Raw genomic sequence first — 15,225 nt, 5'->3', positions numbered from 1 at the left:
CACGCGTAATAACCGTTTTAAGTATTCTTTCCGCGAACACTAATTGAAGGGAGTCTCTTAACCAATGACCACGTTTCGAGATAATCTATGTCGACATTTCTTTCCAGCATTGTTTAAAAATCTGTTGTGTATGCTTATTTTGCAATATTTTCAAGGTACGTTATTCTACTTCGTTCTTGTGTTCATTGCCTGTGCTGTTACGTGGTGTATACTTATCGGTATCCCACCCTGCTAGAATTGTCAATGGGGATTGCAGTATAAGCAAAATAAATATAAATAACAATTAAATGTTATAAGTACAGGGCACATGTATGCTTGCAGTGCGTGCCAGAAGTAAAGCCAGAGTGATAGTTTAGGGCCCAACTCGTAACTGTCTCGGTTTTGTCTCACGTATTAGCTCAAACAGTTCACACAAACGTACCCGCACATACACAACAGTATAAGCATCTAGCCTTTTGTTCAACAAAGCCTTGGGAGCTTGTCTTCTGTGTTTATTACTCCGTAATATCACCAGAAGTTGAAGACTAGAGAATATAATTCGAATTTTAAAGTCACTAAGTAAGGGTGAAGGTGAGGGAGGGCGGACGATGTGAGGGTGAGGGAGGGCCAGCAAATTTTTCGAAGCTAGGGTGAGGGCGAGGGAGGGCCGGATAACTTCAAAATGAGGGCGAGGGTGAAAGAGGGCCATGGATTCAAAAGTGAGGGCGAGGGAGGAAAAGTAAAAATGAGTGTATCTGCCCACGTCTGGAGTTGACAGAGCCAGAACTAATCAGCCTCTCAACATATGGGAAGCCTTGGCCATGGGAGGCTATACCCTAGATTGTAGAACGACCATCCGACGGCGTCCGCACACAGCACGGCTGAAGGAACCATGGATTCTAGGAATCGAAAGACTGTTTCCACGCGGATTACAGGAATAAGTTTTCTTGCTTTCACTGTTTGCTTTTCTCTTTTTCCAGCTCTGCTGTAGAAGAGCGCAAACGAGGCTTTGAGCTTATATGCCTTACTGCATTCTTTGTTGTAGTCTTTTGTAATGATGTAGCTATTACAAGGCTTTCCTTTTTATGTAGCCCAAGTGTTGCACAGCTCAATGTAGATTAAACGGGCAATGAAGCACCAGTGTTTTGTAAGCTGTATTCTCACCCGTGCAATTATGTAATGGTCTGTTCTCTTATTTCACGTCATCACTTATGCTTATATGTGTGATACGAATTGTCTTGCAGCAGGCGCTTGAGCGTGGGTTTAGCTGCGCATTGAGAATGTACGCTGACACGGAGGCACTTGGACATTGTAGCTGAGGTAGTTTGAACCAATCGAATACCAATTCTAATTTTCTCTCTTTCTCATCGCATCATGCATGATGACAACGTTTCGAAAAGGACCGAACACCTTCGTGTTCGTTGAAGAAAATGTTGGTTTAATTTCATTGTTTTACTTACAGGGATTTCTGCAGTGGAATCAGTTTTGTTTAGGTGATGATCTGGCGGGTTGAGTGGGTTTCAAACGGCGCTCGCTTTCGTTGCGTGCGGCTTGGCGTTGTCCCGTTTGGCTCGCCTTGCAGAGATCCCAGAGCTGGACTTCCTCAGTAGAGGAGGAGAGTCCTGGAGGACTGCAGAACGAGAGACCATTCTCGTACGTCCTGTCAGCCGAGCTGCGCAGGAGCAGCTCATCTTCCCGACGTATTGTCTGTTGGCGGGGGTGCTGTTATGCCCGGCGTGCTTTCCAGCCTAAAGGGATAAAGACACGGGCTCCCTCGACCAGAATTTCCAGAAAGCCAACGTGAAGGCGATTGAGACTTCTGAAGAAACGCAGCTGCCTGGCGTTCGCGGAAGCAGTGGCAGAAGCAGCGACGATAATGGCGTCCCTACGTGATCGAGCATGCCATAGGGTCGGCGAACGGAGCGTTGTTATCATCAGTCACGCTGGGGTCGACAATTGACGGAGAGCTGCTCCTAGGACAGAGGTTCCGCGATTCGGACAACAAGCGAGGAAGTGCAAGGTCTTTCGCCCCCCTGCTGGGAAATGGCTTGACATTCCTGTACCACGTGGGCGCATGCCAGACCCACGTGCGCGCCCAGCTGGCAGCTGCGATGACAACAACGTGACCGTGTCTTGTACCCTTTCCATCGACGAGCTGAGAGAGCATCAGCACCGCCCCTGCCGTGGGCGGTACCATCATTGTAGGCGTCTGCACGTTTGATTGGACATCATTCTTCGAACTGTATTTCCCAGCTAGGGATCTGGGGAATACGAAGGCTATTTAACGAGCTGCTGGTTTGGTACCAGAGAGACCCTTTTGCTGGAAGGGACCCCGATTGCGGAAAGGCACCCGTCTCCTATGACTCCCTTTTACTGAGAGACATTCTCAGCTGCCCTTACTTGTACATTATGCAAATACTCTGTATAAAGTTTTCCTTTATTTTTCTTTCGTATCTACATATCCGATCCTCCTCGTCCATTCTTCGGCCCGACCACACTACCTGAAACCCAACCAGTGGTGGCAGCGGAGGGATGGTGCTACCTGAGTCCCAACTGGTGGCAGCGGTGGCATGCCGCTACCCGAGTCCCAACAACTCGTGGCAGCGGTGGGATGCTGCTACCTGAGTCCCAACACCGCGTGATGCCCGTTTCGTTGTCTTCTAGTCCGTTAGAATATCATATCGTTTTGTTCAGTACTGTACATTTTTCCCCGTTTATTCTGGAGATGCCCAGGAGTCGTGGACACTGGCAGTCTGCACCACCTTTCGGTCGCTTGCACACGATGGCATGTCGTTTCAGTGGGCAGCCCTCGTTAAAATTGGCTTCGGAGGAACACAGAATTACATTCGCTCAGTTTCAATTAAACATGAGAAAGCATACCACATTCTCGTTTCACGTGACGTATTGACAGCAATGTTACGACCCTTTAGCAATAAATCGCAGTCTGCTGTACGGAGTCTGCTATGTGTCGAAGCACTCTGGCTACCTTCTGACGTTATGTGCACTAACCGGAGCCTGCTGTTGATCCACAAGTGCCTAGAACACTTAAGTACATGATGAAAGCCAACAGTCACCGAAACCGAAGATAATGGGAGATTTATTTAATTTTTCGTGGTGTTCATAAATGGGAATTTTATAGGGTGAATATTTTTAAACACAACTTATTACAAAGCATAAAATGGCTGTGGTTTACCTCTGGTTAAACCTGGAGTGACGCGATAGCTACATCTGGCCGAGTGGAACTCGCTTAGTCGAATTGCAATGACAGTTTCGCTGGGCATTCCTTCTTTAATCTTCGTCCTTGGACGTGGATTCACTCTCTCTCTCTCCCCACCCCTTGACACGGCGCATGCGCACAGCTGTTGCAGCTCGGTTTCGCCGGAGCGCTGCGCCACCGGCAGCAGCAGCTGCTGCGCACCACCTGACCAACCACGTGACCAGGGGTGGCCACGCTGAAGGCTCGAAGAGGAGGCGTAGTGTAGCTATCGCTACAAAAGGCAAAGGAAGTGTTAGAGGGTTCTCGCGCAGCTTCCACCCTCACCGTTAGTTCATGTTCCTACGTGGTACTCACGGTGAGACCGAACGTAATACGTCCACCGCTATAAACAGGGGGGCGCTAGTGAACACAACTTTCGGTTGCACCATACACAAAGTACCTCCGAAAGCAGAAAATTGGACAGCGGTCACCGTAGCTAAGTTTGTATAGCACCGGAGAGCGAAATTCGGAAGTCGGTGGGTTCAGATCCCACTCGCAGCCTGTGGTTGTTTTTTCTCCTACTTTCTAATCTGTTTTCTTTTAAAATGTTTACTCATATAATCTCTCATTGATGAACACCAGAAATTATTAAAAAATTGCTATGCTCTTTGCTTTAGGCGACTGTTTGCTTCTGTCATGTCTATCAAATCGAGCCCCTATTTACTTAAGGTGGGTTCTACAAAACAGCGCTCTGCTCTCTTTGTGTGTCGCCAAGTTCTACACATGGGCTAAGATGCAAGCCGGCGGTGGAGGGCGCTGCAATGATTTCAACCACTTGGGAATCCTCACAGTGCACTGACAACGCACAGCACACGGGCGATTTTTGCGCTTCGCCTCTATTGGAAATGGCCGCCGCGGCCTGCATTGAGCTCGGGTCCTCCGGTTCAGCAGCCAAGCGCCATAACCACAGCGATGTCAATAAATGGGTCAATTTATTGCGAGCAAATGTGGAAGTACAGTGGAAATCTATATGGCGACAGCATGCATTGCATAACTTTTCTTTTAGCACCCGGTACGCAGACAACACTAGATCCGCCCGACGAGTAAAAACCGGCAGTAGTGGAAAGAAGTTCACCATCAATCAGCCTCAGTGCGTCCACTGCAAGAGAAAGCCTCTGATAAGTTATTAATTACTAAGTATTATTTTCCCCTCACTCTCCACAAATAATACCGTAATCCCTGCAAATGCCCCTCTATATTGATAAGTCCATCCGCAATGCACGGTTCTCGGTAGGCTCTGTGTTTAATATTGTTCAGCATAATGCGGGAGATGGTTCAAATGACTCAGGCCTGGAAAAGCGCCATTATTGTCGGGTCTTTTAACAGCTGAAAAACCACCAACGTCTGCCAGTTTTGAGACTTATCGCTCTGAAGAGCTCGCTGAGAAAGCATACGCAGCAGACCGGTGGAGGACAGGAATTTCGTATTTTCTGCTTGATAAATCCGTACGCAAAATCATTCATGACAACGGCACGCTTGAAACCAACCGCGTTGCCGAGATTTATTGTTCAAAAAATCAACCAGGAAATCACTTCAGCGAGAAAAATGATAAGAATTATATTAAGATCGCCTTTGTGCTTTTTGATTTCAAAGCATTCACGTATTTCAAATCTACGGCTGACAATTCTGCTAGATTTTGAATACTAAATGCAAATTTCGATTAAATAGGAGCCCGATTATGCGACCTCCAGTGGAGTACTCGCGTCTCAGAGATATTTTTCAATGCGCGCGCTTTGGCTCTAGCATACACAACTTAGTGGTTAAAACAAATGCGTCAAATGAAAAAAACCATGCTCTCCACAACCTGAAGGGCTGGAAAGCACTGAACGTAATACACGGACTTAGTCATCCGATACGACAAAGGTTGCGTGGCATATCGAACAGCTTAAAGCAAGACCGTCGCTGTCGAACTTTTTCTGCAGTTAAGACCCGTTGAGTGGAATATTCACGCAGAGAAAGTTAGCTCTGCATTGTAGTATTAGGGTCCCCAGTACGAATTCTGTTCCCCAAGCTTTATTGTAGAGTGGTCGCGCACACGAGCAGGCGGCTATGCGCATAAAGTTATGTATCGTCTTGAAGCATGGAAGTTAGGCTAATGGAACTAGCGCCACAAAATGGCGCAAGTTACCACTCATGGTCGCAAGTGGTAGCACGGGCCTTGCAGCATATGCATAGGCTTACCAGTCACGTAAATTTAATATAAGATCAAACACGTGCGTATACATAATTTGTCCACTGTGGGCGGGCACAACGAGCTTCTTCTGACATAGCTCAGTGAGCCAGCCGTAGCCATACAGGGGTCGTGTTGAGGGGCGGTGGCTGAGCACGGATGGCCCGGCGTGAGTAGTTGGCAGTGATGCGAGTGACGAGTATAACGAGGATGCAGACTGCGGTCACCGCCGCTATGATGGCCGCTATGCTGACCATAGCCTTTCTGGTGCCCATCTCGTTGACCTCTTCGCCGTGCGAGCCCAGGACATCGCCCGAGCCCAGCGACAGTCTCTGTTCCAGCCTTACAGGTGCACCGCCTGCAGAAGTGGTGAAGGCAGCTGCCTTGAGCGACATGATGCTTTCCGAGCTTTTAACTCTCAGTCGAATAACGTGATTAATCCAGAAACGGACAAGTGAACGGCAAAGTCTCACCGCGAAGGACAAAATTCATAGTCGTCATTCTTCGTCGGCTGCTACAAGCCGCTGTATTTAGTTGAACAGAGCTTAATTCGTAATCAATCTTTCTAAAGGTGAACAGCATAATTTGCGGAGGTGATATCGACCTCGGTTTTGGCGTAATAGAGGTGTCAGCTGATGGTGCAGTAAAAAACTGTCAACTCAGCAACAGTTGACCTGCATAAGCACATGTGTCCCAGTTCGCATATTTTGGTCTGCACATTTGGATCCGAACGAACCAGGTGCTTGCGATTTTGATCGCGAACCTGGAGCTCTGCAGCGGCGCCGTCGACGCCGCCTTCTTCTATGTCGTTCAAAAAAAGAACTTGGCATTGTGCATGCGCACATTACCAAGTGTTTCCGGGAAGCCCGCCACTAATTATTAAATTGGTGTTTTCAGGTAAAGAGAAGAGCTTTGAGGCATAGTAATACCACTATTGGTGGATGTAAAAAACATGATTAATGTTAACTAATAAAGTAAATAGTTAAATAATATCACTTGACTTTTTAACTGTTGATGTCAAAAATTGAAAACTGAAGATTTGTAGCCAGCCGTTAGTAATAGCCATATATCCATTTTCAAGATTTCGAAAACGCTATTACCCTCGTTGCTGTCGCTCAATTTGAGCCATTTCTGGCGCCATTCAGGAACCGCGCGCTGGTGGTAAGGCGCGCAGCAACGTCAGCAAAATCGCGGTACTCAATAACGAACGTAAAATTCAGAAGTTCAGCCCCGAACCTGCGGTTATGCTCTCCGCTTCTCGCCACTTCGCTGCTCCAGCGCTGGCGGCGCAGAGGATATCACGTGGTGCCGATATCACAGAGTGTCGCAAGTTGATGCACGTCGCTATATTCCCACCCGCAGGCGCGCAGTTTTCGAATGGAGTGACAAATGGCTTGAACTAGTTAAGCCACAGCGGCGAGGGTAAGAGCGCATTCGAAATTTGAAAAACTCATATGGCTGTTGCGAACCGCTGGCTACAGATCTCCAATTGCAATGAGGCGCATATGGATAATAGTTGAAAAGCAGCCTGTTAGAATTATGTTAACACGATTCGCTGCTTTGACATCCGCCAACACTGCTATGGGGAACTTGCGCTGAAGTTTGCGGTGCCATTTGCAGCGCCGTAACACACTGCGTAGCGAGAAGAGCAAGCAGTTTTGGGTAGTACTCTTAGTACTTTTCCGCGCCACCTTCAGGCGCTTATTGGCGTGAGCCTCCGCGCTCTGTCGAAGGCGCACGTGCAGTGCGTCAGCTATCTGGGCTACGCCGAGAGAAGCTGGGCAATGAATGCTGTCAGCCAAACGCAGCATGTGTTCTCGCGTTTGCAGCGGCCCAAGCGGCCGACAAAACAGTTTTGAGTCATCGAATGGAATAATTGCAATGCCACCTTGGAAGCGCAGGTTCCCCTACCAGATTCTTTTACCCACGCACGCAGGCAGCGGGCGCGCTCGTATACTCTCGACACCAGTCAAGATCTGTCGGCTGGCGCGGCCTGGTGGACCGGGGCCGCGCCGTCGCCGCTCGTAGAACGCGCGTTTGTGTTCTTCACTTCCGTCGTTGATGCGCTCCATCACCTGGCGTATGCGGGTGTGTGCTGTGCATGGCTACTCATATTTTTCCTGTTCCAACGCGTACAGTCGTCATCTGATGCGCACTCGTCAAGGTGACATCCGAGGGTAGTCGACCAGGTAGGGTACGGACTGGAAACTGGTACTTATCAGCAGATTTGCGCGCTGCAATGTCTTTTGTTGCCGTCTTTTACGTGCGCCGACATGTATGAAAATTTTATGCTTCAGAAGGTAAATTTCTATTGATTTGACTCGTAGCTGTAGTGATATGCAAGCGGTAACCGGATCGGCCAGCAGCAGACTGAAGGTTGTCCAGGCGAAGCGCTTGTTTTTGATCGTACTTCTTCGGCATACTTGCACTGGTCTTGTTATACTGTTCCCATTAAACACATTTCGTGTGCGGGAATCTGAGCACGACCGCTACAAATTTCACTTAAGTTGCTTTTTCCGCACGTATCTCGGAGCAATCGATGGGGTAAAGGGCTTACTGCAGTATCTTTTCGCTGTTGGTATCTGCCTGAATCACAGCAAAAGATACACGATTTTGTTACATTCATGACACTTGGTGAAACAGCTACGCTACGCTGTCACACGCGCCCAGAGCTTCCGAATAAGATAAATGCGACTTCGTGGCGCATAATTCGTGAAAGCTGGCTTCTGTTCTAATATTTATTCATACTTTTATAAACTAAGCTAAGACACGTTTTATGTGCTAAACAGGATAAACCATGGCAAAATTTGTGTACTGTTAGCCTTGGGACTCAATTGAGCGCACAATGAGAATTTGCTGATGTAACGGCGCGCCCCCACGCAGGCAACAAAAAGCCCTATTTGTGGAGGGTGCTTTATGGCCGGCAGGAAGGATGCTAGCCATGCTTCATGTTAGCTATACACCTAATGCTTGATATTGACAAAAAAGCTTTCTCTGCGATGGAGCGCCAAGAGGGTACCGAGAGCAGGAGCGCTCGCTCTGTGCCCCCACAATGACCTTGAATGTCAAACAAAACGTCGTGAATAATACAGAGACTTCCCGCAACGCAACCGGGCTGTGGAAGTGTGTTCGGCAAGGCCAGTAAATCGCGGCTATATATGGAGACGCGGCCGCGGAGCTGCCGCAGTCCTGTAGTCCCCAAAGGGATGCCCGCACCGCGGCGTGCCAGTCGGCGGAAAATGGCAGCGCCAGAAAATGGCAATGAATTCTGGTCTATATAGACCAGAATACAATGCTCTCGCACCGGGACCGGTTCTCGCGGACTATCAAGCACAGACAACAGGCGCCATTTTCCGCCGGGCTTCCAAAACGCTACGAAGTGCCTTTGGGCCGTGCACGACAGGCAAGCTTTGTAACCTATCAGCGTGCTTAGACATGCCCGTGTCATCCTCCTGGAAGTACAAGAAGTCTTCCAGGAACCACTACGTTGTCTACGCATGCATTGACAGCCACAGGAAAAGAAGCAGCTGGGTTGTGGGGTGCGATGTGCGTGACCTGTGTCGAGAGCTCTGCCACTGCGGAGAGTTCAGCCTGCATCGTTTTTCATCAGGCGTTAAAAATGCCGACCTGTATCAAGTATGGGGTGCTGCATAGACGAGGCAACTACAAAAGCACGAGTAAGTAAGTACTTTTGTTTGAAACAGTCGACATAACTTCGTGGCCATCGCAATACGTATAGCGTTCAATGACATGTTATAGGAACATGCTGGTATGCTTGGAGCGTTGGGGAGGCGGTGAATAAACGTCTCCTTAGTAGAGTTAGAAGCATGTTTTCTTGCTTTGCTACGAGTCGGTGTGCTGCTCTCCTCCCTGCGGATGTTGCGTTCGCTGCAGCGGTAAGCGTGGAGCCCGAAGCTACAGCGTTGATTGCCTGTGTTTACACCTTAGCGGCAGCGACTTGTGTGTTCGCGCTGAAATAGCGTGGTCGCTCGCGGTATGGCCGATAGAATCCAATGAATTTCGTCCAGTGGGGCGATCCTCCATGAGCCCGATTTGCTAGCTCGAATCAGCTCGCATTTCTTGTTCGAGGGCTCAAGTGCTATTAAAGGGCCAAAGCAAGGGGTATTTGAGGTTGACATTAAAATGCTAGCACTATGTAGAGTAAAGGCCACCGAGCGTCCATGCCGCGTACGAGGCTTCAAAAGCGAGCCGGAAATTTACAATACATTTTTAAAGATTCCCGCTTTCGCACCTCGCGGCGACGCACGGTGCCGGGCTTTTGCGCGAAAACCTGGCATACGACGTCACGTCGTGCATGTGACGTCAGCAGCCGGGGGTTATCATTGGTTCACAGCGCCAAATTCTTTCAGACGTCACGCGCTACCACGGTTGCGGTAACTCCGCGCGCGCCGCAGCCGGCGGAGGTAGGGGAGGGGCCGAGTGCGCGTCGCCGGATGAGGAGCGCCGCCAACGCCGTTCTGGCATGGGAGGGAAGGAAAGGTGCGAAGTCGCGGAAGTTCAAATTTTGTATGCATATAACTCAGCCTCCACAAAATGCATTACAAAAAATTCTTGCTGGAGGATAATTATGAAGCGGCGTCCTTTAACATCCCAGACATATCGGTACTTTATTGAGAGCCCCTTTCTGGGGCCCTTTAAGCGGGTGACGATTCGCCGGCTTTCCCCAAATTATCATATACCCTGGATTTCGCAATATTGCGGCTACGCACGTTCGTAATTCGTAGCTCGCAACAATTGCCAGCCTCGGAAGATTCGAGATAATGGCTTGACAAAACCGTATCAGACTCATCTGTACACGTATTCCCGCATTACCGCGAAAAGTGCAGGCATGAACAGCTTTTAGCAATGCTCGCTACAGAAGAACCGACAACTTAGCGAGTTGCTGCATCATGGACGTGGTAAAAAACAGCGCAGCGACGACCGACACGTACAAAGAAAGAAGACGGACAAGCGCTTGTCCGTCTTCTTTCTTCGTACGTGTCCGTCGTCACTGCGCTGTGTTTTACTACGTTCAATGCTCGCTGCGTATTGAACCCTGCTTCGTCGTTTGGGTTGGTTTTATTGGGTTTAACGTGCCAAAATGACGCAGGCTATGAGGGACGCCTCATCGTTTCGCGGACTTGTAACACCACGCGGTTTCAGGAAATCGCATGTGAAGTTCTTGCACTCAACGGAGGCATTTTCCCCCGGTTGTGGACGAGGGGCCAGCAAAACCCATCGCCAGTGGACATAACAGTCTAGCTGAAAGTCCCACAATAATAAACTCGATCACGCAAAGTATCCCTTCAATTACGGCGTCGTACAGCGTTTACATAGCGCGGTTTAGGCGCTACTCCCGTGTGTGCCCTGTGTCGCGTCGCCTTGCATGGCAGCCCGGAATTCCGCTTTCAACAGATGGTGGCACTCCAATTTATTTCGTGCTCTGGTCTATACTACGCCCCAGAAAGCTTCTCTATTTCAGAAACCCTATTTTTAAAAATCAGTGGCGGGCTTCGGTGGACCACCTGGTATGAATGCGAAACATGGGATGCGGAGCAAGAGCAGACGCCAGAGTAGTGGCGACTGTCCCCTTCCTCGCACCTTGCACCATGCGCTATGTTATCCAGTGCTGCTTTGAACTTTGTCATCTTCTGTAAGAATCTGTCGAAGAAACTCTCAGACACTTCAAACATACGGGACCAGTTCAATACAGAGGCGGTCAAAACAGCACTCAAGACAGGACGGGCGCTGTCCACCAAATGTTTATTTTCACGGAACACGGCAAATTATAAGCTACATTACCGGCCCACGTGACGATTACAGAGCGAATGAAGGCATCTTAAAGCAAGCCCACGATGTGCTGCCAGTGTTGAATCTGAAACCGAAGAGCCGCAACCCGTGCGCTGCAACACGTGCGAACGACAGCAAAACGAGACAAATCGCGACCGCTTCCTGAAATACCTAATACCTAAGGATAATTTGATACCTAAGGCTATAAAAACACTAATAAAAAAGAGAGAACAACGCACCCTGACCAAAGCACATGCAGTTCTCGATTTGAAGTGGCGATCGTGATTTCAGACCACCAATTATATGAAATCAGTGCGATACAGAGCGGAGGACAAAAGAAAAGTAACATAAGACATTGGCTAGCACAGGTAAATGTCTTGTGTCGTTTCTTCTGTCTCTCGTCTGGTTTTCTGCTAACTTATTTACGCCGTGCAGCCCGAACTACCACATGCACTTTTGAAATTCAATTATAGCCTCGGTTTAGCCGGTGTTGAAGCGCACGGTTTTGGTTCCTGGCTTTCGTTTTCAACGCTGTCCTCCCCATGATCAGTTTCCTTTAACATGCCTTCATTGGCTCCCTGGTTGTAACGTGATCTGACATTGTAGGCTTATATGTTATCGGTACATTCACAATAAAGAGTTAGTAGTGAGCACCCGTCCTCTCTGGGCGGCTCTTTAATCCGCGTCACTTATGCGTTGTTCACATTTCTTTCACGTACGAAGCAACTGCCCCAAAAAGAGATGTTGACTTCACATACTACCCTGACTCTAAAAATAAAGTAGGTTTGAGTGATAAGTAAAGCCTGCTTATTTTCCGTGAGCCTTAAAACATTTACCTCCAGGATGAATGAAGCGATACGCAAATGTATGAGCTTGGTCAGAAACCTGAACTGACTGCATGAAACGCTGCAGTTCTATATGCGTTATTATTACATCACCTTTGAAGGGTTTTTCATTTTAATTAACTGAGTGCCAATCAAAGCGCACAAATTGAATGGTAGCGAGTTATGCGCTAGGCCTTATTCGAAAACAGAGCAGCACAATATAAAATACGGCCGAGAAAAGGCTTTACGGCATCTAAGAACGAAGTAGAGCATTTACGTAGTGAGAAATAAGAAAGGGAATGTTGCACGAGCATACATAGGGCAGTGCGTTTTGCGTTGAATCCTGAGATGAGAGGAACCTGTATGAAGAAGCATGGACAGCAGAAGGCAGCGTCTGTGGGTTAGAAGGTAGCCGAAAATGATTCAACCTATTCTGACAGAATGGAACTATAACCATCGGTCGAAATTTCTGAAGTCCTGGGGCTTGATGCAGAAGGCCGACAAATAGGTCATGCAATAGAAATCTGCAAAAGGAAGAGTGGAGCTTTGGTGGTATTAAAATCCAAGGAAAGCAAGAAATTACAAGATTGCACTTGAGTCTGCTTAAGAGCGGAAATGCGAAAACCTTTCCCTTTCCTCTATTTGTCCCTGCATTTTCATTACTTTCTATATTTTTGTTCCTTTATTTTACTTCAGTTTTTGTTTTTCTTTTTACTGTTGTATTCCTATTTTTGTTTTTACTTCTCTTTTGTCATTTTGTAGCCTCGTTATTTTTCACTGTTCTTGCTTTTTACTTTTCATTTTTTTCATTGCATATATGTTTATGAACTGTTGCTTAATCAACTTTTGCATTTTATTTTATTTACCGTACAACTTACGATTTGCAGTTCATGCGGATAACTTCCGTCTGCAGCTTTCGTCTACAACTTTCGTCCGCGCCACTCATGAGCCAAGAACGGACGACGCCTTAAAAAATAATGCAACTCAGAGTAGCATATTAGACGAAAAATATAGTTTTCAAGAACGGCCTTGGAACTTCCAAGGGGGAGGAAAAACTTCGCAAAAAATTCTGGAGAGGTAGTGCCTGCAATCTTCCCGACTAGAAAAAGAAAACCTCTGCTTTATCTTTCATTCATGAAGTATTGTGCCATACAAGGAACAGAATCATACCCAACGGCTCATCTCTCCCAAGCCTAACCCAGTAAAGGCATCCCAAAAACGTGGTCATGTGTTTCTTTTTCTACAATATCTTCGTCAGTAGTGCATCTTTTGGTCGCCGGGACCACAGATTTGTTTTTTTCCGCTCCTTTCGGATATCAAGTCGGTTGCCTTTGTTTGTGACCAAATTTGACATAGCGTTTAACAATAATAGATAATAATTGGTTTTTGGGGAAGGAAATTGAGGCGAAACGCTAAGGCACCCGTGTCCTGTGCGATGTCAGTGCACGTTAAAGATCCCCAGGTGGTGGAAATTATTCCGGAGCCCTCCACTACGGCACCTCTTCTTTTCTTCCTTCACTTCCTCCTTTATCCCTTCCCTTACTGCGCGGTTCAGGTGTCCAACGATATATGAGGCAGATACTGCGCTACATAGCGTTTAACAAATTCCGTTTTTCTTAATTGTTACGGCAACACCTTCATTTCCGGATGTTGAATTGCTTTCTGTCTGAAGCAGGACAAACTAGCAGGCAGGGTAGCGCATTATGCTAACATCGCGCCGAAAATGCCACAAGGTGAAGATGTTTTGAGCGAACGGTCAACCACCATGCGCTCTTTTTGTTGCCAGTGTGAGTGCTCTAAGAACGCGTAATAAATTTACCACGACACGATGCCGTATTATTATTACTTGGCCGTACTGCAGAAAGAGCCTGTGGACTTACCGTGGCGCAGGCCGGGATGTAAATCATCGCTCATGCTGCCTTCGGGTCTACCCAACTCCTTCTTCGGATCGGGCGCCGCAAGCAACTCGCTCCTATCTTCTCTTGATACCGCTGCTGGATCCGAGACGCCAGAGCCGTGATGAGCAGCGTCGAACATGGTCGAGCTCGAAAGGTACAGCTGCCTCGTCGGCGTTTCAGTGCCCGTGGCAAACGAGATGCAACAAAGCCGGTCTGCTTCCAAAAATCTTCCTTCTCCTCGCGGATATATTCTCTCTTCGTCTTTGACAAGAGGTGTGGAGGGCTGAGCACATAAGCAAAGTGAAGCCGCCCGAGCCAAGCATAGTTTCCTGATCTTTTGAACATTAGCAGATATTCGGCATAGCTCCAAGCTACCGCCGCCAAGCTTAGCGCGATAATCCGGCCAACAAGAAAACTGATATATATGCAAGCATTAGTTGATCGTACAGAAAAAGAATTGAGTTTTTTGACGCTATGTTTGTCTCCAGATGACCTTGCACACTCGTCAAAGGTAAATCCGCCTCGATGCATCACCAAATATTTTTTGCCTAATAGAATTCAAGCAATGAAAGTCTACGAAAAGGACCAAAATTAATTGTCGTTCTAGGATATACAAAAGCAGGGTCCCTCAAGAATATATAGCTCCAATCGCACCATTGCAATGGCTTGATAATTACATTGGTCGAAGCCATTTTTTGTGCGACAATGAAAGAAGAGTCAGAAACGAAGATGTTCACAACACCGTCAGCGCACTTCCAGCAATCGATTGATTTCCCAGTGCAGAACCAATAAACCGCGCAGTGGCCAGCTTAATCACAAACCCTATTATAATATTTTCTTATTTACACTACATAGTCTCTAGAAAACTCGCAAACTGGGCCATAGTGCTGAATCGATCGTTTCCATGAAAACATATTTTAGTCAAATGATGCTCGAGCTTACTGGCATCTATGACAAAATTGATATTCCTCAGGATTGATTGCCATTATTCATATGTTGTCCGGTGTACTAGAGGCCCGTGTCCTGTGCGATGTCAGTGCGCAATAAAGTACGCCAGGTGGTCAAAATATCCGGAGGACTTCACTACGGCGTCCCTCATAGCCTGAGTTGCTTGGGACATTAAACCCCCATAAACCATTCGTTGTCCTCCGTTGCTACTTTGTTTTATTGCGTCTACTTGCCTTTTCGTTGAAGCTAGCGCAAAGGAAATGCTAACTAGCTGATTAATCAGTAGTATCTGTACATAGCCCTTGCTACACATAAGCACATGTAATAAATAGTATGAGAGAAATCAAAAGCCGCGTTGTG

The 15,225-nt window shown here is 47.5% G+C and overlaps 2 protein-coding genes across 2 annotated transcripts in view; both read right to left on the bottom strand.

Moving 5' to 3' along the window:
• The window catches only part of LOC144098049 (RNA transcription, translation and transport factor protein), a gene marked incomplete at its 5' end in the record, with an annotated part of 363,795 nt that overhangs the window by 258,255 nt on the left and 90,315 nt on the right, over positions 1 to 15,225 (bottom strand). The window lies entirely within an intron of this gene.
• Positions 5,327 to 14,126, bottom strand: LOC144097452 (uncharacterized). The gene is made up of 2 exons (XM_077630175.1): positions 13,900 to 14,126; positions 5,327 to 5,763 (listed from the first exon to the last, which is right to left on the bottom strand). The coding sequence occupies exons 1-2, from the start codon at positions 14,054 to 14,056 to the stop codon at positions 5,507 to 5,509; spliced, it is 414 nt and encodes a 137-aa protein (XP_077486301.1). The 5' UTR covers positions 14,057 to 14,126; the 3' UTR covers positions 5,327 to 5,506.

Source organism: Amblyomma americanum, chromosome 7, assembly GCF_052857255.1.
Source record: "Amblyomma americanum isolate KBUSLIRL-KWMA chromosome 7, ASM5285725v1, whole genome shotgun sequence".
Classification (NCBI taxonomy): Eukaryota; Metazoa; Arthropoda; class Arachnida; order Ixodida; family Ixodidae; genus Amblyomma; species Amblyomma americanum.
This window is presented reverse-complemented; position numbering and strand designations above follow the sequence as displayed.

Bases quoted from the DNA above. Each gene is read 5' to 3' on its own strand.
- LOC144097452 (XM_077630175.1), bottom strand. From the start codon at position 14,056: ATGTTCGACGCTGCTCATCACGGCTCTGGCGTCTCGGATCCAGCAGCG. The intron at 5,764-13,899 runs GTAAGTCCACAG...CCACTTCTGCAG, and splicing joins ACATCCCGGCCTGCGCCACG to GCGGTGCACCTGTAAGGCTG.